Source organism: Podarcis erhardii, assembly GCF_964252035.2.
Source record: "Podarcis erhardii genome assembly, chromosome: 15".
NCBI classification, from domain to species: Eukaryota; Metazoa; Chordata; class Lepidosauria; order Squamata; family Lacertidae; genus Podarcis; species Podarcis erhardii.
This window is the reverse complement of record NC_138505.1, coordinates 14,353,441-14,377,794: the sequence shown is the minus strand read 5'-3', so window position 1 is coordinate 14,377,794 and position 24,354 is coordinate 14,353,441. Positions and strand designations below refer to the sequence as shown.

The following is a 24,354-nucleotide window of genomic DNA, read 5'->3' as shown; positions in this document are numbered from 1 at the left end:
TGGCTCCATCCCCAATGGCATCTCCAGGAAGGACTGGGAGAGACACCTTGCGCCCCTGAAACCCTGGAGAGCTGCTGCTACTGCTTCAGCATCTCTTAAGTCCAGTGTTCACAGTAACCTTGCAGAGTAGGGTCGTACGGCCTTCCCTGCACTGCAGAAATGGGGATATGTACCTCAGTGGCAGGTACAGCAACTGCCTTGCATGATTCAATCCCCGCTGGCATCTCCAGGTAGGGCTGCCTGAAACCCCCAAGAGTCATAGAACCCCAGAATTGTAGAGTTGGAAAGGACCCCTGAGGGTCATCCAGTTCAGCCCCCTGTAATGCAGGAATCTGAACTAGATCATATACAACAGATGGCCATCCAACCTCCACTTAAAAACCTCCAATGACGGAGAGTCCACAACTCCCAGAGGGAGTCCACTCCATTGTCCATACAGATCTGACTGTCAGAAAGTTCTTCCTGATGGTTAGTTGGAATCTCCATTCTTGAAACTTGCAAGCCGTTGGTATGAGTCCTACCCTCCCGCAGAATGACACATGACCTCTTTCTCCACCAAGAGCCTGGAATGTTTATGATCACTCCATGCCAGCACACCAGTCGGTGTCAGGGGCTTCACCTCCGCAAAGGGCCATTAAAGTACAGTGGATGCTCAGGTTGCGAATGTGATCTGTGTGGGATGCATGTTCACAACCCGCAGCGTTTGCAACCCGCAGCAGCGCGTCTGCGCACGTGCGGGTTGCGATTTAGTGCTTCTGTGCTTGCGTGACCGCAGAAACCCGGAAGTAACCCGTTCTGGTACTTTTGGGTTTTGGCGGGTCCGTAACCCGAAAAAACGCAATCTGAAGCGTCTGTAATCCTAGGTATGACTGTATCCTTAAAACAATGCCTTTTATTCTGAAATTCACACTCCCATGACCACACATACAAGCCCTGCTTCAATCCCTCAACCCCCCAAAGACTTCTAAGTAACACTTATTTCTAGAAGAACCCCCCACCCCACTCCCAAGTGCTGTGGGGCTGACCTTGATGGTGGGGTGGGTCTTGGTGGTGTCTGTGCTGCGCTCCCCGGGAATGGAGCCAGCCAACCGCCCTTCGCACTGGTAGCGGAAACGCATGCCGCGCTGCTTGGGCTGTTCAATTATCTCCACGACAGGAGTGCTGCTTGCGGGAGGGTCTGGAGGGAGACAAAAGATGCACCTATATTAGTATTATATAAATTGTTAGTAAATCCTACCAATTGTTGTCGTTTTTCATTTATACACCACTCAATGCGAAAACAGGACTCAAAGTGGTTTTCAGAGCATAAAAAACAGGTGTGCAGACATGAAAATGTGAACGCACCCCCACTAAAACATGAAAAGCATCCGTGATTAAAATACACAATGAATCAATCCCACAGAAACAGCAATTAAAACAGGACTCTCAGGTGGAGAGATCAAGAGAATCAAGAGACACCCCCCTACAGAAGCCAGAAACACTTGGCTATTGTGTGTTTTTGAAACAAGCCAGGCTGCAGTTGATAAATGCTTCTCTCTCTCTCTCTCTGTGTGTGTGTGTGTGTGTAGAAATTTTTATTATTTTCAAGGGCAAGCATTACAAACACAAAACAGGGAAATGTATATATATATATATGTATGTAGCCATCTGCTGCCTTTTTTATATACATTTCAAGGCTTTTATATGTTATTTTCTCTTTTATGGTTTTATTTGCATAATGCCTAATAAAGGTTTGATAATAATAAAAATAAACAGGGAAATACTAACTAACAGGTAAGTTACATACAAAAAATAATAATAAAATACAATGCCCTATACATAGATTCTCACCAACTCTGGAGGTGTGAGCTCACACCAACAAATCCAAGTGCTTCGATTCTTTCAGTGATAATCACCTCATCAATAGCAAATAATACTAATGTTAGTCAGGCACCTGCATTGCACTGCTTTCAACACCGGCTAAAACTGTTTTTGTTGTGTAGCACAGCCTGCTAAGACATGCAATTTTATCACTGTTAGTTTATTTGCTCTCACACCTGTTGATTTTATCTGTATTTTGAGAACTGCATTACGCCTACTGTTTTTATCATATTACAGAAACCTTGCTAAATAAAAAATGAGCTATTAATGAAAGCCACCCCATTCCTAAAATGAAAATGACAGGCTTCTCTCCCAAGTTAATTCAATTTCTCTTTGGTGCCAGGCTTTAATCCCGCAATGGGGAGATGGTGTTGGGACCCCCAGAATATGGTCTGAAGTAAGGATGGGGAACCTGTGACTTTCCAGGCATTGCTGGGCTCCAGCTCTCATCAGCCTTGGCCAGCATGCCCAATGGTCAGGGGAAATGGGAACCTTAGTCCAGGAACATCTGGAGAGCAACGACTTCCCCATCTCCAGTTTATCCCTCATCTGCACTACACATTTAAAGCAGCACCATACCACTTTAAGCACACACGGCTTCCCCCAAAGACTCCTGGGAACTGTAGTTTGTTAAGAGGGATACGAGCTATGGGGAGACCCCTATTTCCCTCCCAGAGGTTCAGTTCCCAGCATGGCTCCACAGTCAACCCCTCTTCACTTGGAATTCAGAGAATTGTGGCTCTGTGAGGAGAAACAGGGGTCTCCTAACAACCCTCAGCACCCTTAAAAAAACCACCACCTACAGTTCCCAGGATGCTCGGGATGTGGGTGGGAAAGCCATGACTGTGTACCTAACCTGCCACACCGGGCTGTTGTGAGGATTAAATGACAGGGAGAACCACGTACACCCCCTTGAAGAAAAGGAGATATATAAATGCAATGAATGAGTGAAATAAGTAATGCATGTATAGTGCTGAGACGGGGCTTTAATCCAAGCCAAACCCCAACGCTAGCTGTCAGCTCTAAACAGCTGTTTCAGTGCATACAGACTTTCTTTCCCCCAACTAGATCCAACATTCGAGCGGAGGGGAATGGCTTTTGGGAGAGAAGCTCCTGATAAATACATACAGTGGTACCTCAGGTTACATACGCTTCAGGTTACAGACTCTGCTAACCCAGAAATAGTACCTCGGGCTAAGAACTTTGCTTCAGGATGAGAACAGAAATTGTGCTCTGGCAGCTTCACGTTAAGAACAGTTTCAGGTTAAGAACGGACCTCCGGAACAAATTAAGTACTTAACCCAAGGTACCACTGTATTTTTGACGCCACTGAAGGTTTTCCTTTTCCAACGAGCCTTTTGTGCTCCCCGCCCCTCGAATGTGGATTTGGAATAGTTTCATATATGATTTTTTAAAAAATATTGTTAATAACAAATTGCTTTGAGGCATTTCATACAGTGGTTTTTAAATGAATGTGAGTGTTATCAGAAGCCTGAGCCCTCTTGGTGGTGGGCAAAGTGCCCCTAGGTACACATCACACCTTGCGAACGGCTGACTCTCAATACTTTTCATTTAAGAGAGAAAGAAGAAACAGCCTCTCCACCTTATTCCAATCCCCCTAAATGCAGTTGTCCCTTGCTGGGATTTGCAGCAACAACAAAAGGTACTTTCCCTGAAAATTAAGAACTGCCTGCCAACTTTCTGCCTGGACAGAGAAAGGAATGTTCCCAAAGTCACACAGGCAGGCCTATGTGTGTCCCCTCCTGCCCCCCCCCCTTGTCAAAAGGGGCCCTGTTTTTACTCTGTCCTGTGCTCTCACACTGTTTCCTCTGGGAGTCAACTTCCCCCCTCCCCCTCCCAAACTTGGGGATTTCCCGATCCAAGCTTTGAAGCAATACAGGAATTTTTCTTTTTCTACTAGATTAAGTCACAGGCACAAGCAAAGTCCAGCCAAGCTTGGCAGCAGATGGTAACTGCCTTTTCCACTGTGCAGGGACAGAGGCCCCACCCCTCCCAAACTGTGGCCTGACCCATCTGTTTTGCTTGGCAGAATCAGTAACCCCTGTGTTACCTGCGCCAGACTCCTTCGCCCGGGCTATTAAAAAAGAATTAAAATGCAGGGCGGATCAACCTGAGAAGCTAGAGAACTCTCCCAAGACAGGGGAAATCCCCACAACAGGGAGAGGCAGTACAGCAGGATCCACATCCACCAGAAATCAATGACCTCACCCTCCACCGACACTGTGAAGCCAGGAAACAAGGACTAGAAGTCATTTCTCTCTGCTCCAGTCACAGAACCTCCCAGCCAAGATGGGAATTAGGACTTAGAAATCAGAAACTGATTTATTCAAAATCCAATAAGCCCCTGCTCTCCTTAGCTTGGCCCACAACTTATTTCTGCTCTTCTAGTCACCCCAGGTGAGGTTTACATGTTTGTCTGTCTCTTGACCGTTGCCCCTTGCGTCACAGAAGCCAGACAGCGACTGCAAGCATTCCAACAGTTGTTCCCTGCCCTGCTGGAGCAACATTCCACAACATTACAAGGCAGCTCAGCCAACCCATGTGAGAAGCTCCACCACCACCAATTATACATGCCCAACAACTACTCCCCGCCCCAGCCAATCACTATCTCTCTACCTGGAAAAACTTTTAACTCCTGACTCGGCATTTTTTACAGTCAGATGTAAGGGATGCAGTAAAAGAAACAGAGGGGCCATCTCTTAGAACGCTAAAAATCATATACCAAAGGTGTGCATGGCTTCAGGAGCAGTACAGTGTCCAGGACAGGATCCTGAACCCCAGAATAGGATCCTGGACAAAAAGATCTAGCTCATAGTAGAGGAAATTCACAAATACTGTATCCTCCGATTCTTGGAGAGTAAATATATTACTGCGTAAAGCTGGATCGCTGAATTTCTGGTGCCAACAGCACTCAGCAATTAAAGATTTTTCCTTTCTCACCACCATAAATCCTACTCCTGCATTTATTATATTTTTTATGACAGCCCCTTTACCACTTCAAATGAGTGATATAGGAAATCTCAGTGTTTCAGAACATGCCTCTGTTTTTTTCTGAACTGACTTTTTTGAGTTTGTCTAAGAAGTCTTGCAACAGGTGGCCCGACACCGGTATTTTAACAGACAAAGAAATGGTGAAAAGTCTGGGAAAGCATGTTACTGAATATTTTTTGCTTAAGTCATGCCTTCATATGGGATTCCTTTAAAGCAGCCCTCGGGGGCCAATGCAGTTCTGAAACTAGTGTTCGAAACCACTGCAATGGGAACACTATTTCTGCTCTTGCTTGCAGAAATAAAACTCCTTGAGGTGAAACATAAAACCACGAGTAGTGAACATATTTACAAAATGCTTCAAAAGATACCAATACGATACTAATAAAATCTAAAATCACTGTAAATTAGGGTACTTTTTTGTTTTAGGAAGAACATAAAGGTTATAAACATTTGTAAATTCAGTGCCACGGGGCTTCTACTTTTTCTTAAACAAAAACAACACTACAACTTAGATCTTTATTAAGTTTATAAATGCTTTTAAATAAAATAAATAACATAAGCAAAGTGCGTGGTATCAGGTTGTGTTATTCTGAAACGAATAATAAGTTCTAAGAAAAGCTTAAATCCCATCTCCTTCCATTAAGGAAGTGGAAAATTGAGGGGCACTATCCTCCTCCTTCCCCAATTCAAAACTTCCCAGGAAATACTGTCATTTGTGATATGAATGACAACAACACGAAACCAAGACATGCCACTTACCTGGAAGACCCCAGTTATGTTGCAACAACAACGGCAGGAGATCTGGAGGAAGGAAAGAAAAGAAAACACCAGCATGAACAACTGTGGAAAGCACGAACCTAGGAAACTGCTTATAAAGAGTCAGATCACTGGGCCATCAGCAGCCCTAAAGCTGCAGAATTCCCTCCCCAGGGAAGCACACTTGGCACCTTCACTGTATTGCTGCTGTTACCTGCTGAAGACACAACTCTTTAACCTGGCCTTTGATATTAGAGGTATGTTTTAGGACCTACCCTGTTCTTCCATTTGTAAATTGTATTTGCATGTTGTTGTGACCTTCCCTGGAGCCTTGTGGAGAAGGAAGGATATGAATTCCAGTCATGATGATAATGATAAAGATAATATTATGATGGCAAAAATAATGGCATCTGCACCAGCAGGGGCTCTCCACTAGGGTTTCAGACAGGAACCTGTCAGCTGTACTTGGAGATGCTAGGGGTTCAACCAGGGACGTTCAGGTGCTCTGCCACTGAGCTACAGTCCCCCCCTCCACCAGCAACTGAATGCCATGTCTTACTCAATACATAATCCATACACAGGCAGCAACTCCACACAGCTTGACCACCCAGCATTAGCCTTGTAAAGACTTCAGCCGTTACTTCAACCGCTGCGGTCTGCCAAGCAAAAGGTGTGTTGCTCATGATCACTTGAGACTATGCAGTTAAGGAAATGATCCCAAGCCTGCACTCTTGCTTAACAGGATCAGCTCGGTGTCCACCTCCCCAGCAGGCATTAGGATATAAGGATGCTTTGCCTCCACTCTCCAAATGATCACAGAGGCCTCCCATTTATTCCGTGTTTGCAATGAGGCTTGAAAAGAACCCTCTGACTGGCAGCCAACTTTTTCAGGCCATGTCGGCGCACTCTGATTTTCAAGCGAGCGCTGTGGGTGCTGCTACCCCCTTTGCGTCTCTTCTCCCGAAACACGGGAAAGAAAAGATACGCGTGCACTTCATGCTTCCAAGTGATCAGGGTAAAAGTTGGATCCGGCTGACTTACACTGAACCTCGAAAAGCACATAAAGCTGAAAGAGGAAGTGGGGAAGAGAGTCACTTTTCCAGCTTCCTGCTTAAGGCCTGTGGACCTTTTTTACCCCTTTAAAAAGTAACTGTGCTCGCTACCTTATGGCCAAGGGTCAACAATACCATGTGTGTGTCCGTGTGCATGCTCAGAGGCTTTGGAGCACCAGGAGAAAGACTGAAAGAGCGCCACCTGACACCACACTGGCGACCTCGTTGTAGTCAACAGATTCTCCCCAAACCTAATTTTAGTCTGGGGAGGGGGGAATTAACTCTCCCACAATTGTGGTTCCCCCAACACACACACACACACACACACACACACACACACACACATTTCAGTATGTGAGAATCTGAGGAATTTTCCCATCATCCGATAAAGGGGAAACAAAGTACAGCTGCCACCTGTATTATGAGGGTGATGAACCTTTCCCAGAAATCCTATTCATCCTGATTTCCGGAAAGTTGACATGGGGGGGGGGGGCAGCAAGAGTCCACAGAGTGGTAAACTGAACTGGCAGAGAAGGCGACACGGGGGAGGAAAGTAAGCAGAGTAGAAAGGAAAGGGAGAAGAGAGACAGGAATACCCACAGGTGAAAGGAAGTAGAAAAAGGCAAGAAAAATAAAGGGCAAAAAGTGTTTTGAGAAGGTAAGGAGAATGTGGAAGAAGGGATGAGCAAGAGAGAAAGGGGCAACAGGAAGATACCTGGTGATAGAAAAGATGGCAAAAGAAGGCGAGAGCAAAGAGAAGGTGGAAACTGAGAGGGGGGGGGAAGGCAAGACTAGCGATGCAGGAGAAAAAGTAGAAGTAGCTAAATAGAGAAGAAATGAGAAAGGAGGTGGTGAAAGTTATGGAAAGCGAGAAAGTGACAGAAAGGCTTTCTGATTAAGAAAACGCAACCATTGTAAAAGTGAGCATGACTTCACTACTGAGGAAATGTAATTAGCGAATAGGAAGAGAACCTACCCAGTTGATGCTGACACAAAACCCCACACGTACACCATGTAAAAGAATGTTTCACCCCCCTTCACCAACCTTATACTGCATACAACACTAATGTCTCATATCAAATGTAACTGATCTGTAACAAAGAGACTCTACAACCTGAAAAAAGAGACAATGCATGTACTTTTGTAAACCAGGAAAATCTTTTAATAAAATTTATTTAAAGAAAGAACTGAGCATGACTTGCCCCTTGCTTAATGTCTACCATAGCCTTCACTGAAGAGAAAACCCCCAGAAATCAAAAGAGGATACAACTATTAAAAGTGTTCCGAAGCCTGACTAACAATACTTGGAATACAGCTTCACTTCTTAGCATGCCAATACCTCAGTGTGGCAAGACACTGCCTGGTACTATTAAGTTTAAATCAAAAGTGAAAATGTGAAAGATGGGCTGGTTTGCAGTCAGAAATGGGTCTCTAGTCTGGACTGGCTGAAGATCACAAAAGCGTGTTTGGGAGCTGGAACTTCCACACAAAGCTTCCAAGATAGAGAACAGATACCTTAGGTTTTTATGTCTAATCTAGTTTAATCCTCTCCTTTTTTACAATAGGCCAACTGGTCTGAAGTGGCTTGTTATTCTGTAGTATATGTTCAGAGCCATTTAGAAGGGAACCCTCTAGGTTAGATTACTTTTAAGTAAATTTCTGATTGGCTCCTTACAATATTTAATTTCACAGATTTTGTCACTGGTTGATACCACACTCTTCTCCAAGGAAGGAGGCAGGCTTTTACTGATCTCAAATTCATATAAGTATGTGAAACACCATTGGAGCCATTCAAATCAGGTGACTCAAGGCCCTGCAAGGACTTACAATGGGGGTGGAAGTTGTTGCTAGACTACAGTTCCTATGATCACTGGCCATGCTAGCTGGGGCTGATGGGACTTCGGAGTACAACAACATCCAGAAGGCCACAGGCTCCCCCATTCCTGCCTTATACCCCCCTTCCAGAACCTCCTTTCTGCAAGGAATTCTGCACATACTCAGAAACCCATGGCTCTACTCAAACAGGTACAAATGGAACGAGGTAAGTCGCAGCCACTTTTTTTGAGATGTCTGAATGAGGGATCAGTTTCGTCTAATCTTTCCCAGTTTTCCAAAAGAAACTTCTGTACAACATAGCAACAGCTGGCTGTGTTAACAAGCTGTTTCTCTGCAATTTCTCACTAAAAATCTCCCCGGTGAGTTCCAACGAACAGCTACCAAGCCACCACTTTTAAGTGTTTTTCTCCTGCTCTTCAAGATAAAAAAAAGAGTTCTTATGTTTATTTCACAAGGTCTGATTAAAGCCTGTACGTTCTGTACTTTGGCACAGTAAATCTGGAACACCTTGTGCTTAGTATTTATGGAGCTGGGTTTAACTGAGGGGTCCCTTGCCAGAGCCCACCCTGCCAGAGCCCCAAAACTCCTAGGGCAGGGAAAACCTCTACAGCCCAAGGGCCAAATTCCCTTGCAAGCAGCCTTCCAGGGGCCACATCCCAGTGGTGGGCAGAGAAATATGTATGGAAGGCACAATTCCAGCTATATTCCAGCCACACCAAAGCCGAGAGGTCAGCACCCCCACTTCTCTCCATCCAGGCAAGCAAGACACAGGTCTAGGACACATTTCAGACAGACACAAGTTCTGGAGGAGGGAAAAAACCAGGGCAAGTGAAGGCCACAGGCTGGGGAAGAGTCTCAAGCCCAGAAGGGAGGCATGCTGAACCACATTCAGCCTCCAGGCCAGAGAGGTTTCCCCACCCCTTTTTGTTTAGTGCATGTCAGGAGGTCCGGCCTAATAGGTGGAAGACTTTCAAGCATGCTTTTTATCTTTCTTTCTTTCTTTCTTTCTTTCTTTCTTTCTTTCTTCTGGAATAAAGACTTCCTCCCCACTGGTCCATTGCAGCCACCCGCAGAGAGCGATAGAAAGAAAAGAGAAAAAGGTGGGAGGCAGGCCTGTGTGTCATGGAACTGCAGGCTCGCTTGCACGCACACAACAACCAGAGGCCAGGATACAAATGTGGGCCTCCCCTATGTGAAACGGAAGCTAAAACTGCTAATGTTAAGTAACGCCAAGAAGAAAAAGATCAAAAGGCTGGACTGCCCTACCAGAGGCTGTGGTTACCCTGCAGCACAGAAAAAAACGCTCTGAAGGTGGTAAAAGGGTGCTGAACTAAGCTTCCTGGATTTAAAGAGAGAGAGAGAGAGAAAATGCATGAACACACAAGTTTCTAGTCCTTATGGCTTCAAAGGCAGGCTTGGAAGAGGCCGGGCAATGGCTGCCAATGTCTCAGGTGACAGCAAGGCGGCCAGATAAAACTACCAGCCTGTGTCTAGCAAAATAGTAAAAATTAAGGGTGCTAAACTAAGCTCTCATGCACATCTTTGCAATGTTTTGTTGCAGCTGGAAAAACTGGCTCTACTGGGTGCAAAGTTTAAATAAAACCTAGACATAGAACATTAATTTATCTCTCTTTTTAAACACAATCTCAGCTATACTGATTGACGCACAAGTGTGCAGAACTACAGAGCAAGGCAGCTGGGGCTTTAAGCGTAGAAAATCCAAATGCAGTTGCCCTGCCCAGCCGTGAGCCTCTGGATTGGTGAGGGCAAGTCAAGTCTCTCTCTTTCTCTCAACCTGAAACCCACCTGAAACCCTACATTTAAAGCACATGGCTTCCTGGGAACTGTAGTCTGTTACGGGTGTTGGGTGTGAGGCTAAACTACAAATCCCAGGCTTCTTTGGGAGAAGTCACGTGCTTAAGATATATGGTGTTGATGTTTATATCAACAATCCAAACGGAACATGTAGAGCATAGTTCCTGAATATTCAAAATACATTTCTTGCAGTTACATTTTGTTCTATTTCCTTGGTTTCCGATCATAAAAAGAGGGCACTGCTGGACCAGGCTCAGAGGCCCACCAAGAGGACCTGGGGGCAAGAGCGGCTCTCCCCACTTGCAGTTCCACTCAGTCTTACTCAGAGGAGTACTGCCTTCCGCATGGAGGCAGAACATAGTCATTTTGGCTAGTAGCCGCTGACAGTCTTATCCTCCATGAATTCACCACATTTGTCACTTTACGAAAGATAACGCAACCAAAGCAACATAAAGAAAAATAGGGAAAAGTTAAAAAGGGAAGGGGGAGCCTGGGTTAAGGTCTATTTCTGACCATATAAATTGGAAATACAAATCTGAGCTGTGCAAGTCTCAAGAAAACGCGACTGAATGGTCTGGTATTTCTTCTTTGTTCTCATGCTGATACGTCGCCAGTTCGAATAAGGACAAGGAATGTAACCCATCACTGCATGCCAGGCAACTTTCTCCCATCATGCAACTCAGAGCGAAGCACAAATGGGGATCCCAAACAGTTGAAAACCCAAGTGCAGAGCAGACCCATACCTGCTTAGCTTCAGCGAAGTGGTACAGCCTCATGTGCCTTCAGACCAGGGTTTCCCCAAACTTGGGACTCCAGGTGTTGTTGGACTACAACTCCCATCTTCCCTAGCTAGCAGGACCAGTAGTCAGGGACGATGGGAATTGTAGTCCAAAACCGGCTTCCAGCACTGAACCACTATGGGTTGTACCCACTGAAAGTCACTTGATCCAGGGACAGTGCACATATCTATTTTTCTTAATGGTGACGTGGACCATTCATAACATAAGAATATTCTTCGAAATTGCGAGCAGGGCAGTGGGGTGGGGTAAGTGAAGACAAGCTACAACAATGAACTACAACGTTGTTCACTGCTCCTGCTCGGGCTGCACAGAAAAAGGCATTTTGGTTCCTGACTTTATCTGATTGTGCAACTAAACTATAATGGATAGAGTTCTACAGGATGTGTTGCTAGTGCTGTGAAAGCAGTCAAGATCCAAGGATCCCTAAACATGCACGTCCAGAGGGTGGAGATGTCAGGCACCAACCAGCCTGGCGCCCAGTCATCTCCACTTGGTCACAAGTGGCTGATAAAAAGGTAAAGGAACCCCTGACCATTAGGTCCAGTCATGGCCGACTGGGGTTGCGGAGCTCATCTCGCTTTATTGGCCGAGGGAGCCGGCGTACAGCTTCCGGGTCATGTGGCCAGCATGACTAAGCCACTTCTGGCAAACCAGAGCAGCGCACGGAAACACCATTTACCTTCCCGGTGGAGCAGTGCCTATTTATCTACTTGCACTTTGACGTGCTTTCGAACTGCTAGGTTGGCAGGAGCAGGGACCGAGCAACGGGAGCTCACCCCGTTGTTGGGATTCGAACCGCCGACCTTCTGATCGGCAACTCCTAGGCTCTGTGGTTTAACCCACAGTGCCACCCACATCCCTAAGTGGCTGATAGTCAGGTGCAAAATGCACCCGCTAATTTCAAACACTGTGTGTGGCCCCAGGAAAGTTATCCAGAAAGGAATGCGGCCCTTGGGGTGAAAAAGGTTCTTACACACACACACACACACACACACACACACACACACACACACAGTCACCCAGTAGGAGAGCTTCATGGCTACATGGGGTTGAATCCAACTAAGTTCTACTCAGCATAGACCCAATGCAATGAGCCTATGCTAGTCACGTCTATTGACTTCAATGGATCTCGTCTGCATAAGACTGGTAGCGGAGCCAACCCATGGCTTCTGAACCTACCCTCCCCAGCCCTGGTCAGACACTCCTAACCACACTGGCTCTTGCGCCACCTGATGCCACAGCAAATCTGCTTCAGTCTTTTTTAAGGTGCCACAAAACACACTGTTGGGGTTTCTGCTGAATGAGACCTTACACAGTTTCCCCTTAGGAAAACAAAACTGAACAACAACACACAGGCATACCACACAATGCAGAAGCTGAGACAGCCCCCCGCCCCAAGGAAAATTGAGTTTCAAAAACAGACACATAATGTTCTTTGTTTCGGGCCCCAAAAAGAGGAAGTTTGAGAGAGACACATTTCCAGATACCCAAACGCTGACAGAAAACACAAGCTTTAAGAAACGGGGACCGGGCTCGATCTTACAAGAGAAAAGGGAAAAGAAGGGAGAATAACCAAGGGTATTTCTTGCCTAAGGGATATGGAATGCAAATGAATTGTAGAAACGCCATAATTCTACATTATTCTCTTCTTTAAAAAAGAAAGGTGCATGCAGGTGTGTGTAAATGAGTGTACATGGAGAAAGAGTGACTAAACTTTTTTTTTTTTAGGTAAGGAAATAGAAGGTGCCAGGATTCAAATCTACCTCATGATCCATACTCTGATCTGGAAGACCTACTGACGGGCTTTCACTGCACATGCTCAGAGGGTCTCTCACTGACTACCACTTTGCAAACAGTTTCTATGATCTGCAAGGAGTTATTGTGTCATTTATCAGAAAGGAGAGAGAGAAAGCGGACCCATGTCAGTCTACCCAAAAAAGCTGCTGCTTGTTGTTTAGTCATTTAGTTGTGTCCGACTCTTCGTGGCACCATGGACGCCAGGCACTCCTGTCTTCCACTGCCTCCCGCAGTTTGGTCAAACTCATGCTGGTAACTTCGAGAACACTGTCCCACCATCTCATCCTCTGTCGTCCCCTTCTCCTTGTGCCCTCAATCTTTCCCAGCATCAGGGTCTTTTCCAGGGAGTCTTCCCTTCTCATGAGGTGAGCCTCATTAGGTGAAGCCTCAGCTTCAGGATCTGTCCTTCCAGTGAGCACTCAGGGCTAATTTCCTTAAGAATGGAGAGATTTGATCTTCTTGCAGTCCATGGGACTCTCAAGAGTCTCCTCCAGCACCATAATTCAAAAGCATCAATTCTTCGCCGATCAGCCTTCTTTATGGTCCAGCTCTCACTTCCATACATCACTACTGGGAAAACCATAGCTTTAACTATACGGACCTTTGTCAGGAAGGTGATGTCTCTGCTTTTCAAGATGCTATCTAGGTTTGTCATTGCTTTTCTCCCAAGAAGCAGGCGTCTTTTAATTTCGTGACTGCTGTTGCCATCTGCAGTGATCATGGAGCCCAAAAAGTAAAATCTCTCACTGGCTCCATTTCTTCCCCTTCTATTTGCCAGGAGGTGATGGGATCAGTGGCCATGAACTTAGTTGTTTTTTTTTTTTATGTTGAGCTGCTACCTTGCAATAAATGCAAAACTAGCCTGCTGGGGAGCAGATAGAAAAAAAGACTGAGAGCTCCGTCCTTCCTGAAGCAGTCCACTGCATTCCTACTGCCCTGGTGTAGTGGTTAGAATGTCAGACTAGGACCTGGGAGACCAGAGTTCTAATCCCCACTCAGGCATGAAGCCCAATCTGGGTGACCTTGGGCCAGTCACTATCTCTCTGTCCAACCTCCCTCAAAGGGCTGTTGTGAGAATAAAATGGTAAGGGGGGGCGGTTAGAAGCATGTATGCCACCTTGAGTTCCTTAAAGAAAAGGTGGGATACAAACATAATGAAGTTAAAAGGTACAGAAGACCTTCTACCAGCCAGCTCACTCATCTGCATGCCCTTCCTTCTCACCTATGGTGAGCAGGCAAGGACTTAAGGAGAATGGAGAGTTAGCACACAGGATTTTCCTACCTTAACTGACAGAGCTTCTTCAGGGTCTCGGGACTGGCGGTGGTGCATATCAACGTCTACTGGACCAGGTTCAAAGGGGGCCCACCTAGTCCAGCATCCTGTTCTCACAGGGACCTACTGGATCCCCACCATGGCAAACCCATAAGCAGGACCCAAATGCAACAGTGCTCTCCACAGCTGCCATTCCCAGCAACTGGTGTCCAGAGGCCAAGTGCCTCCAACAGCAAAGATCACAGCCATTGTGGCTGGTGGCCAATGATACCTTTATCCTCCAAGTTCATGTTGTCTAATTCTCGTACAAAGCCATCCAGCTGAGTGGCCATTGCCACAACTTGTGGGAGCAGGTTCCATCCTGTAATTCAATAGCTCTGCTACCTGAGAGCCAAGCGCCAGGAGACTGAACCTACATGCAAAGTCTAGGCAAGTGGTTCTCAAACTTTTTTTTGAGCAAAAACTGGCTTGAGGCACATCAGGTTTTTTTTGTTGATATGAAATACACTGGAAAACAAAAACTATATTATACTGAAATGCTTAAATGTTTCTTTGATTGTCCTTGAATCTTCCCATCCTCTCCTGGCACACCACCCACTTTAGGTCTAGGGCTAGGCTCTCCCTGTGCCATTTAGGCCCTCCTTAAAGAGCTGCCTTGCAGCCAGACAGACCGTTGCCCAACAAAGACCAGTATACTGCCAATCTGGCTATTGGCTCTTCCCAGTTACAGGCAAAGATGGACCTTCCCTGTTCCTATTACCTAAGAATCCTGGTTTATAGCCTGGAACAACTTCCTTGCCAAACTCATATATGCAAATCTGGACTCGCAAGGGAGACTTCAAAGAATGTGCAGAGGGGGGTTGGGGGAGCGTGTGAGCTAGCCCCTCTCCCACCATCCCCCCCCCCTCAATTCCATGCATTTGACATTAAGTACATATTTCCCTCCAAAACATTTCTTATTGAGTTTTAACATACAGACCTGATGCACACACATTCTATATATGTGCCGATTTGCTTTGAGTGTACAGAGCTCCTGAGGAGAGAGCCTTGCCCAATCAGGGCCCCATCCCACACGAAGCTCCACACATGCATCAGTACAACTACCGTACATAGAACTCCTTCTAATGCACATCAAATGTGCAGATGTGAGAGGAGCATGTTTGTGGGCACAATGGTGCAGCCCCCTCACCCCATTATTGTCCGTATCTCAGCTGGTAGAGAGCACGAGACTCTTAATCTCAGGGTTGTGGGTTCAAGCCCCATGTTGGGCAAAAGACTCATGTATTGCAAAAGATTACCCTCGTGGTCCCTTTCAACTCTACAATTCTATGAAATCGTCAGTCAGATTTTATTTGTCTACCAAATGCAGATTACAGCCAGAAAAACCACATCTGGGACATCACTATTTGTAAAAAAAGGAGAAGAGAGAGACCGGGTTTCCACCACATACCTTTAGCAGGGTCTCTACACCCAGACAGTCAGAATCCAATTACCAATTACGTACATTCTCAAGCCACGCAGAGTAGCTCAACTTCTGCACTGCAATTATGCTTTTCAAAAACTTTCTTCTCCACATCGTTCGCCCCCCATGTAATCCCTGCATGGTGCCAGTGATTCCCGGAGATTGACCTTCTGTATGCAAAGAACATGCTCTACCACTGAGCAACAGCTCTTCCCAAATAGGAACATAGGAAGCTGCCTTATAGCATATCAGAGCACTGATCCATTTGCTTCAGTATTGTCCACACAGATTGGCTGTGTGTTTGTTTTACTTAATCCTGCTGCCTTGAGATGTCGGTGGGCGGCTAGACTTGGGACATTTTTCATGCAAAGTGTGTGCTCTGCCAGAGCCCTACATTCCATCCCCAAAGGTAGAGGACAGAGGTTCTGCTGGAGAATGTAGGGATTTGTCCCACTCCCACAACTACCCTTGCACACTAAGCAAGAGCCACAGATTTGAACCAATTCCCTGGCTGAGGGTCTTTCAGAGAGGCTGTTCCCATGAGCTTCCAATGAACTCCAGCATATGCACATACCCCTTCGCAATGACACCGTGTTCAAAATTAGCTAGGCGCCTACGCAACAACAGCAGCAAGGATACTCGTCGCTAAGCATTGGAAAACTCAAGATTTACCCACTCTGGAAGAATGGCAGATGCAACTGATAGACTACATGGAATTGGCCGAGATGACTGGCAGAATCCGAGACCTGGGAGAGGAGACGGTAGAAGAAGATTGGAAAAAACTCAAGATTTATTTGCAAAAGTATTGTAAAATGTATGAATGTTAAGCAGGATGCTTGATCAGAAACAATTTGGCATCATCAAAAAAGATGAAGTGAATTATGAAAAGAAGGCAAATTTAAAGAAAACAAACTTTTAGATAATAATTAGGTTAAGTTCAAGTTTTCAAGAGGTGGAATAAGTGTATCTAAAATTTGAGATATGATATTGAAAATTAGAAAGTAAGGATGGAGATAAGGTGATAAATTGCTGGTTAAATTTTCTATAATTTGGAACGCAGGAGCGGGAGATGTGAGGAAGTCCAAAGGAGATAAGAAAATATGTTATGATATGTAATATTTTTGTTTGTTTATTTATATTGTAATTAAAAAACACTTAATAAAAAATATTATATATATATAAAAAAACAAAATTAGCTAGGCGCCAGCGCGTTTTGCATCTGGCACAGGTCTAATTGCGACCATGTAGAGATCTCTGGATGCCAGGATGGCGACTGGGGAAAGTAAAATGTCCCTTAGAGAAGGATCTGAAATATTTCCCTTGAAGCTTGGATTTGTTTTATTCTGCATTGTTTTATTTGATGTCTTAATGTGTTGTAAACACATTTAAAATATAAAGTGGTACAGAAATGAAATGGACAGCAACCACCATCAATTGGGGGGTGGGGGTGGGAATGGTGCCTAGACATTCTGTAAGCTAGGTTTACAATTGGATATCTGAGCTTCTAACACTGAATGACACCTAATTCTAGATGGAAGCAAGCAAGCTCTGATTTCACGCTGGTCACAGAAATGCAAACTGTACAAGCTCCACAACCACGAGCTTGTATTTGTCTTCACCACCAGCTATTTCATTACAGTAGCACCTCGGCTTATGTTACCCTCGGGTAATGTAAACTTCGGGTTGTGAAAGCGGCAAACCCGGAAGTGTTTCACCATGCCCGCATGCGCAGAAGCGCTCTACTGCACTGCGCACAGGCGCAGAAGCGGAAACCTCTGGTTGCGGAAACCTCGGGATCCAACCGGAGCTCTGGAACGGATCCCATCCGCAACCGGAGGAACCACTGTATTTTCATCCCAAAGAGCTCAGAGTGGCAAATGTGTTTAGTAGCTCCCATCCACTTTATCCACACAAACAGTGTAAATAAGGTATGGTCAGGCTTAGAGGAAAGGTAAAGAGCCTGGTGCCCACAGATGTTGCACTACACCAGCCCCAGCCAGCAAGGGCAACAACAGATGATGCTGGGAGCTTTGGTCCAGCAACAAATGGAGGGACAGTGTCCCTGCTTGTCAGGCTGGTCACTGGCATAGCCTTGTCAAGGTGCACAAGGAAAACTAAGCCAGAAATTCTGCCCATTCTTTTCTTTTGAGGCACAGGAATAAGGGTGTAGGCATTTGGGCCTTCGGAGCTATGCTGTAGCTAGGCCTGCCTATTTTGGAACAGGTCCCAGTTATCTTGCCCTGCGACTCAGAGACATGGAGAGGCCTGACGGAGTTTTGCTTTTCCCCAAAACAAATCCTTCTCACTGGCTTGAATTCTAAAAAACAGCACCATGCCAAATTGCTTAGTGCTTTGCGGGAGAGCCCCAGAGCCTGTTGCTTAGTTTATATGCTAGCAACTGCCTTCACCACTGCATTAACTACAACACCGCCTCCTGCACACGTGGGGCTGGTGAAAAGAGTTTCAGATAGGATACATAGGATTGGAACCCCTTGGCCCAAGGAGCTGCATGCAGACTTCATGCCTTGGCAGCTCCAGGGAGAGATGCATAAGATCCCCAGCAGCAGCCACCACCTGGATAAACTGGGGGGGGGGGGACCTTTGGCCCATGGGCCAAATTTGTCTCACAAGACAGGTTTCCCAAAACCACACCCACCCGCCCCCCCCCACGCCAGATGTCAAATGCATCATCAGATGCAAGGTAGGTACAGACACATGTCAGCTGGCTGGGCAACTGAGCTCCCTGTGGGAAACTCAATTGTGCAGCCGATCCCTGCACAGCGCAGGCTTGAAGTCAGGGCCCATCAATGGTGAAGCAGTGATTCCAAATCTGCTGATCAGCAGCGCCTCAAAGCAGCATGCAGGCCTCTTTAAAAGTGTCATGCGGTGCTTTGATGTCCTGGGGGTCATTGATCACCGCCTGATGTCACTGTGATGTCAGATTCAGCCCATGAAGGGTATGTGAGATAAAAATTTGGCCTGCAGGTCAAAATCCGGCTTCCCGCTCCCTGGGGTAGATGGGGGTGTTAGACAAGCTACCTAAAGCAGCAGCTATTTTCATACATCACAATAACCCAGGGTTGCTGGCTTATTATGGTTCATCAGGAACAGTAGGATATACATGGAATCAATCAATGCCTCAACACAAAGCTAACAGGACCAAACAACAGCTTCTCGCAGCCCTAGCACATTTATTTTTCTCACCATGGTAGGCAGAGCCGTCACCTCTGTGATTCAGGAACATAAACTAAAGCAGTGACAGGGAACCCTGTGGCCCTCCAGATATTGGTGAACTACAACTCCCATAACCCATGTGCAACGCCCGTGTCAGCTGAGGTTGGTGGGAGTCCAACAACATCCGGTGGTCCAGAGAGTCCCCATCTCGAAACAAACAGCAGAGTTTTAATAAACGGTGCAGTTTTTGTAATTTGATGTTTCTTTTTGAAATTATGAAAGTGTACAATGTTGTTTCTCCCCACTGCCTAAGGCAGGGTCTGGGGAACCCATCACCCTCCAGATGTTGGACTGCATCTTCCATTGTTAAGGCAAGCTCCTCCCCAATATTTTTTATTATAAACAGTGTATTTTTTTTAATAAATCAATTGATCATCCCTGATCAATGGCCATGCTAGCAGGAGCTGATGGGAGTTGTGAGTCCAGCAAACACCTGGAGGGACGCAGGTGCAAGAGGTAAAAGACCAAGAAAAGGAACAGTTTTTTCATTTCATGCAACTGTCAGAATTTGTTGCAGCATAGAGCCAGTAGGGCAGAGTACTTTAGAGTGGCAGACTAGGGCTGGGGGTGTCCTCAGGTTCAAATCTACACTCAGGTGGGCAAACTTCAGCCAGTCACTATCGCTGAGCCTGGCCTACCTCACAGGGCTCTAATGGAGGGAACATACATACCTTTGTTAAAAGGTAGCATCATGATGACAGGGAAGAATCATTTGGGAAAGGATGAGCAGCTTTATCTGTTCCCACCCTAGCACATAAGAATTGGTTAGAGGGCACACATGCATCACTGCCATTCATTAAAAACATTGACAGTTTTGGATTGTATTAGTCGCACCCAAGAGTAGGTCCATTTAAATGAATGAGATGACTGACAGGTCTCTTCATTTCAAGAGGTCTACCTGGAGTAGAACTCAGCTGGATACAACCCAGATGAGTACACTGACCACATTCTCACACAGCACAGCAAGATATGATGGCCCGTGTTAGAAACTGAGATATGAAAGCTAGGAGCTAAATGGCACCTTAAACCTAGGTTATGGGCGCCGCAATGGAGTGTCTAGGCACGCTTTTTAATAACAAGAATACAAAGCTGAAAATGAATGAACTGCAGCTAAAATTTTCTCTTCATTTTTCACATAGTCTAGTCCGCATCCTAACACTGCAAAAAAAACAAAGCCCTACTTCCCCTCCCTGCCCACCTAATATTATTATGAGGGTCCCTTCTCCAGTCTTCAGAGAGTGGCTGGAAGTGGGGAGGCAGAAAAAGGTCCTGCTTTCCTTCCAGCAGTGGTAGTTTTAATCTGAAATTTTAGGAGCAATACTGCACCCTGAGCTCAGAAACGGCTTGCATTAATGAAATTCCCTGTCACAAAACTGTACTTAGAACAATGGAAGTTTCGAATGCTGATGACGGGCACTAGGACGCCCCACAAAGACAAACAGAAGACAGCAACATTCCAAAGATCATCAAAAATCTAAAATACCTGAGCAAGTAGGAAGGTCTTCAGCTGGCACCTAAAAAGCTTGCAAGGTGGACACCATATGTGCCCCCCATGAGGAGAGGATCCCTAAGTTTAGCTGCCCCCCCCTTCATGAAAGCTTGAGGTACATTTGAGAAGGGTAAATTTGAGAAGAACTCTAACAGGAGATCTGAAGATGCATGCAGGCTGATAATACTACATAAACCATAATCACTACAAAACTACAGAAAGTCAAATATCACTGCGCATGAACCAGCACTAAATAATCCAGAAAGGATAACCAACTAAAAGCATTCGGGACCAGCCGTGTTTGGGGACAAACCTCTATTACAAGTTAATTCCTCCCTGCCCCCAGCTCCAACAGCAAAATCGAAATTGTGAGCCCTATAGTTGAAGACAAAGGATAAAGTGCACCAGTAGGAAACAACACAGAAAGGAGCCATTAGTGAAGCACATAGGAGCAATTTCTTCCAGGAACCAGTCACAGGTCCAACTTGTAAGCAGGCTTGGCCAACCTGGTGCCGTCAAGATGTTTTGAACCACATCTGGCTGGTGGAAGTTGTAGCTCAAAACATCTGGAAGGCACCAGGTTGGCCTAGAAACCTACAAAGTGTGCATGGTGTATCATTTCCCCCCCCCCCCCAACCTCCTCCTCAGATGCCCATCCTCTCATTTCAACTGAGAGAATGCCCCTGTTGCAAGAGGAATACCCCCAAACAAATACCACTCCCTCTTGAAATCAGCCAATTGCTAGGCTCGTTTTGCACCTGGCTATTGGCCACTTGCAACCAAGTGAAGATGCCCAGGCACCAGGATGGCATCTGACACCTCCACCATCTGGAGAGGAATGCCTGGGGATCGGTGGATCTTTTCACACACTAGCAACACATTTCATTTATTGCTCATCACATAGGGAATGTTTATTAAGAAACCAATAAACATTTCTCCTCCTCTCCTCCAAATCAGAGACCTCACACCTTCCTAGTTTTATTATGTTTTTATATATGCTGGAAGCCACCCAGAGTGGCTGGGGCAACCCAGTCAGATGGGTGGGGTACTAATAAAAATTATTATTATTAGTTAACAGAGGACCAACCATTTCCCTCTTCCTTCCCAACTCACCCCTTTAACCCTGGCCTTTGACAGGTAAGACATTTTTGTGGGACCCATCTCATCTTCCATTTTTGTTTTACTCTGTACACTGCTACATTTGCTCAGGATTGCTTTGTTTTAATAGCTGCATCTGAAAATCGTTTTACTTGCATGATTACACTGCTGTAACTCAATTTGGAACTTCACAGCTGAGGGAAAATGGTTTAAAAAAAAAAAAAAAAAACATACTGAAGAATTACTGAAATCAACCCAAGATAGCCACTGCCATTATTTTCAACAGGTCTACTCAGTGTTTTTCTTCTTTTAAAAAAATGTACCAGTACTGCGTACACTTGAGTACCCCCAGGGGAAAAAAAGCACTGGGCCTTCTCTGAGCGGGGCCAGCACTGGATCCGACCCATAACTGCTTGCAACTCACCAAACTGTGTTTCTGTGTGTATTTGTTAATGTTTTGTATCATTGGCTAATGGCACAATGTATTCTAATGATTTCAAATGTAAGCGAATGACGACGACGAGGAAGAGAGTTGTGCATCATTTGCTAATGGCAAAGTATGCGTTTGTGTTGCCGGATGCGTTGCGATGTGAACAACAACAACAACAACAACAACAACAAAGTGGAGGAGGAGGAGGAGGAGGAGGAGGAGAATGCACCCCCCTCCTCCCTCCACTAAAGCGGGTGTGGGGAAGCCCCACATCTGGGGCAGAAAGGCAAAGATGTCCCCACCCCTGGACCCACAACTGAGAAGGAGGTTGCAAGCAGAAGGCAAAGGCACTCACCGTCCATGTTGGCCGCCTGGAAGCCCCCCTGGGGCAGAGAGTCCCCCATGCCAGTTGGGTGGGGAAGGTGCGGGGGGGGGACACCACCGCCACGCAGGCCCTCGGGAGCAGGAGAAGAGGCGCCTCCAAGGAAGGAAAGAAGCCAGCCTAGAAGCCGTCGGTGGCAGCTGGCAGGCCCAGGCTCCCTCCCCGCCCCCCGAGTCCCACTACTACGGCGCAGCAGGAAAGGGCGCTCGCAGGCGGCGGCGGCGGAGGCGAGACACGCAGGCGCACCCAGCCCGCTCCGCTGGAACCTCGGCAGCAGCAGCAGCGGCAGCAGCAACGCCTCGGGGCCGGAGGAACCACCGCCCCCCCGCCCCACGTGACCCCGCCGCCTGCCGGGAAGGCGCCGCCTCGCGCCGCTTCTCGCGCTCATCCTCGCCGCCCGCCTCTCATGCAAATCGCGGGCCTAAGGGATCGGGCGCAAGTGCCTTACCCGGCTCAGGAGGGAAAGGGAACCTCTGAGGAGAGCCCAACCTGGATTCTGTTGGGTTTTATTTTTAAAAAAGCAACAATAAATATTTTATTAGTGTTATGTTGCGGGTGACAATGTTTTATTCTGGGAAGCGCCCTGAGATTTTATGAGGAAGGGCGAGGTATATAGATCTTAAGAAATTAAAAAGTATGCAAGCCCAAGAAGCGTTGTGCGTCCCAACATCCTCGCTTCTCATGCGCCTCTCAGAAAATAATAAAAGGAGAGGAAAGCAAGGAGATGACCTATGAAGGGGTTGCGGGGTGGAGAGGCAACAGAACAAAAGCTATGTAATACCAGGAATGAATTAAAGGAAATATATTTGAAATATACTCGGAGTTCTGTAGTGCTTTCATGCTCTCTATTGCAGCTTGTAAAACAGTGATTGAATTGCTCCCCAAATCTCAGGCTTTTATATACATTATTTACACAATGAGTCCCATCTGATTGGCTGATTCTGCTTCCCTCCTGGAGCCTGATTGGTCTTTTCCTGCAGGCCAATCAGTTGTTGCACTCTACGATCCTACCAGCCTAATAGGCTGATTAACTTCCTCCTGGAGCCTGATTGGTCTTTTCCTGCAAGCCAATCAGTTGTTGCAGTCTAGGATCCTACTTGCCTATTGATCTAAGATCCAAGCTTAGTAAGGTAATGGTAAAGGTAAAGGGGTAAAGAGACTCCTGACCATTAGGTCCAGTTGTGGCCGCCTCTGGGGTTGCGGCGCTCATCTCACTTTTTTGGGCAAGGAAGCCGCGCACGGAAACGTCGTTTACCTTCCCGCCAGAGCGGTACCTATTTATCTACTTGCACTTTGATGTGTTTTCAAACTGCTAGGTTGGCAGGAGAAGGGACCGAGCAACGGGAGCTCACCCTGTCACGGGGATTCGAACTGCTGACCTGATTGACAAGTCCTAGGCTCTGTGGTTTAACCCACAGCGCCATCCGCATCCCTTAGCTTAGTACATAACACCATTGCTTAGTGCATAACACCATTGTTATAAGGAGGAGGAACAAAGGATAGAACCATCTTGGCTGCTGGCTGGAGCTGCTGCCATCCAGAGACTGTGGAGCATGACTCTAGGACTCAAGCTGGCCAAAGCTATGAGAGAAGCAGGGAGATGCCCTCTGCTGATCTAATACTGTGTTCACTTCCATCCTAGGCTCAGGTTGTATTTATTTGAACAAGCCATTTATCTCATAGTCACCATAGTCTCTTGTGCCTCTTTTTATCCAAAGGAACACAGACCCTGGGTAAATGCTGGGACTAGGGGTGGCGCCCAACCTTTGTGTTCTTTACTTTCCATAAATGTAAACAAAAAAGGGCCCACCTTTCAATAAATTTCAAACTGAATACTTATAGTTGTTTTTAAAATAAATGAATAAATACTAAAAACAAAACATAACTTAAGCCAGGGTTGTTTATTCATTCTTGGTTCTGGAGCAAAGGTTTTCCTCTCTGCTCTTTAATTAGACTGTTTGGGTGGCCAGCAACTGCTTTCTGAAAAGCAGTCATCAGTTACATAATGCTATCAGTAACATGTCATCAGTAACATAAATTATAGCTGTGTTATCTGTA

General features: G+C 46.1%; 1 protein-coding gene across 1 annotated transcript in view; it reads right to left on the bottom strand.

The window, feature by feature from the left end:
* RELA (RELA proto-oncogene, NF-kB subunit) overlaps window positions 1-22,699 on the bottom strand; it is a 31,733-nt gene extending 9,034 nt beyond the window's left edge. The window contains exons 1-3 of the mRNA XM_081842929.1: window positions 22,270-22,699; window positions 5,632-5,673; window positions 1,026-1,177 (exon numbers count right to left, since the gene is read on the bottom strand). Coding sequence (XP_081699055.1) covers window positions 1,026-1,177; window positions 5,632-5,673; window positions 22,270-22,684 — 609 coding nt within the window. The 5' untranslated portion in view covers window positions 22,685-22,699. The remainder of the gene's footprint in view (window positions 1-1,025; window positions 1,178-5,631; window positions 5,674-22,269) is intronic.
* Between the last annotated feature and the right edge of the window lie 1,655 nt (window positions 22,700-24,354).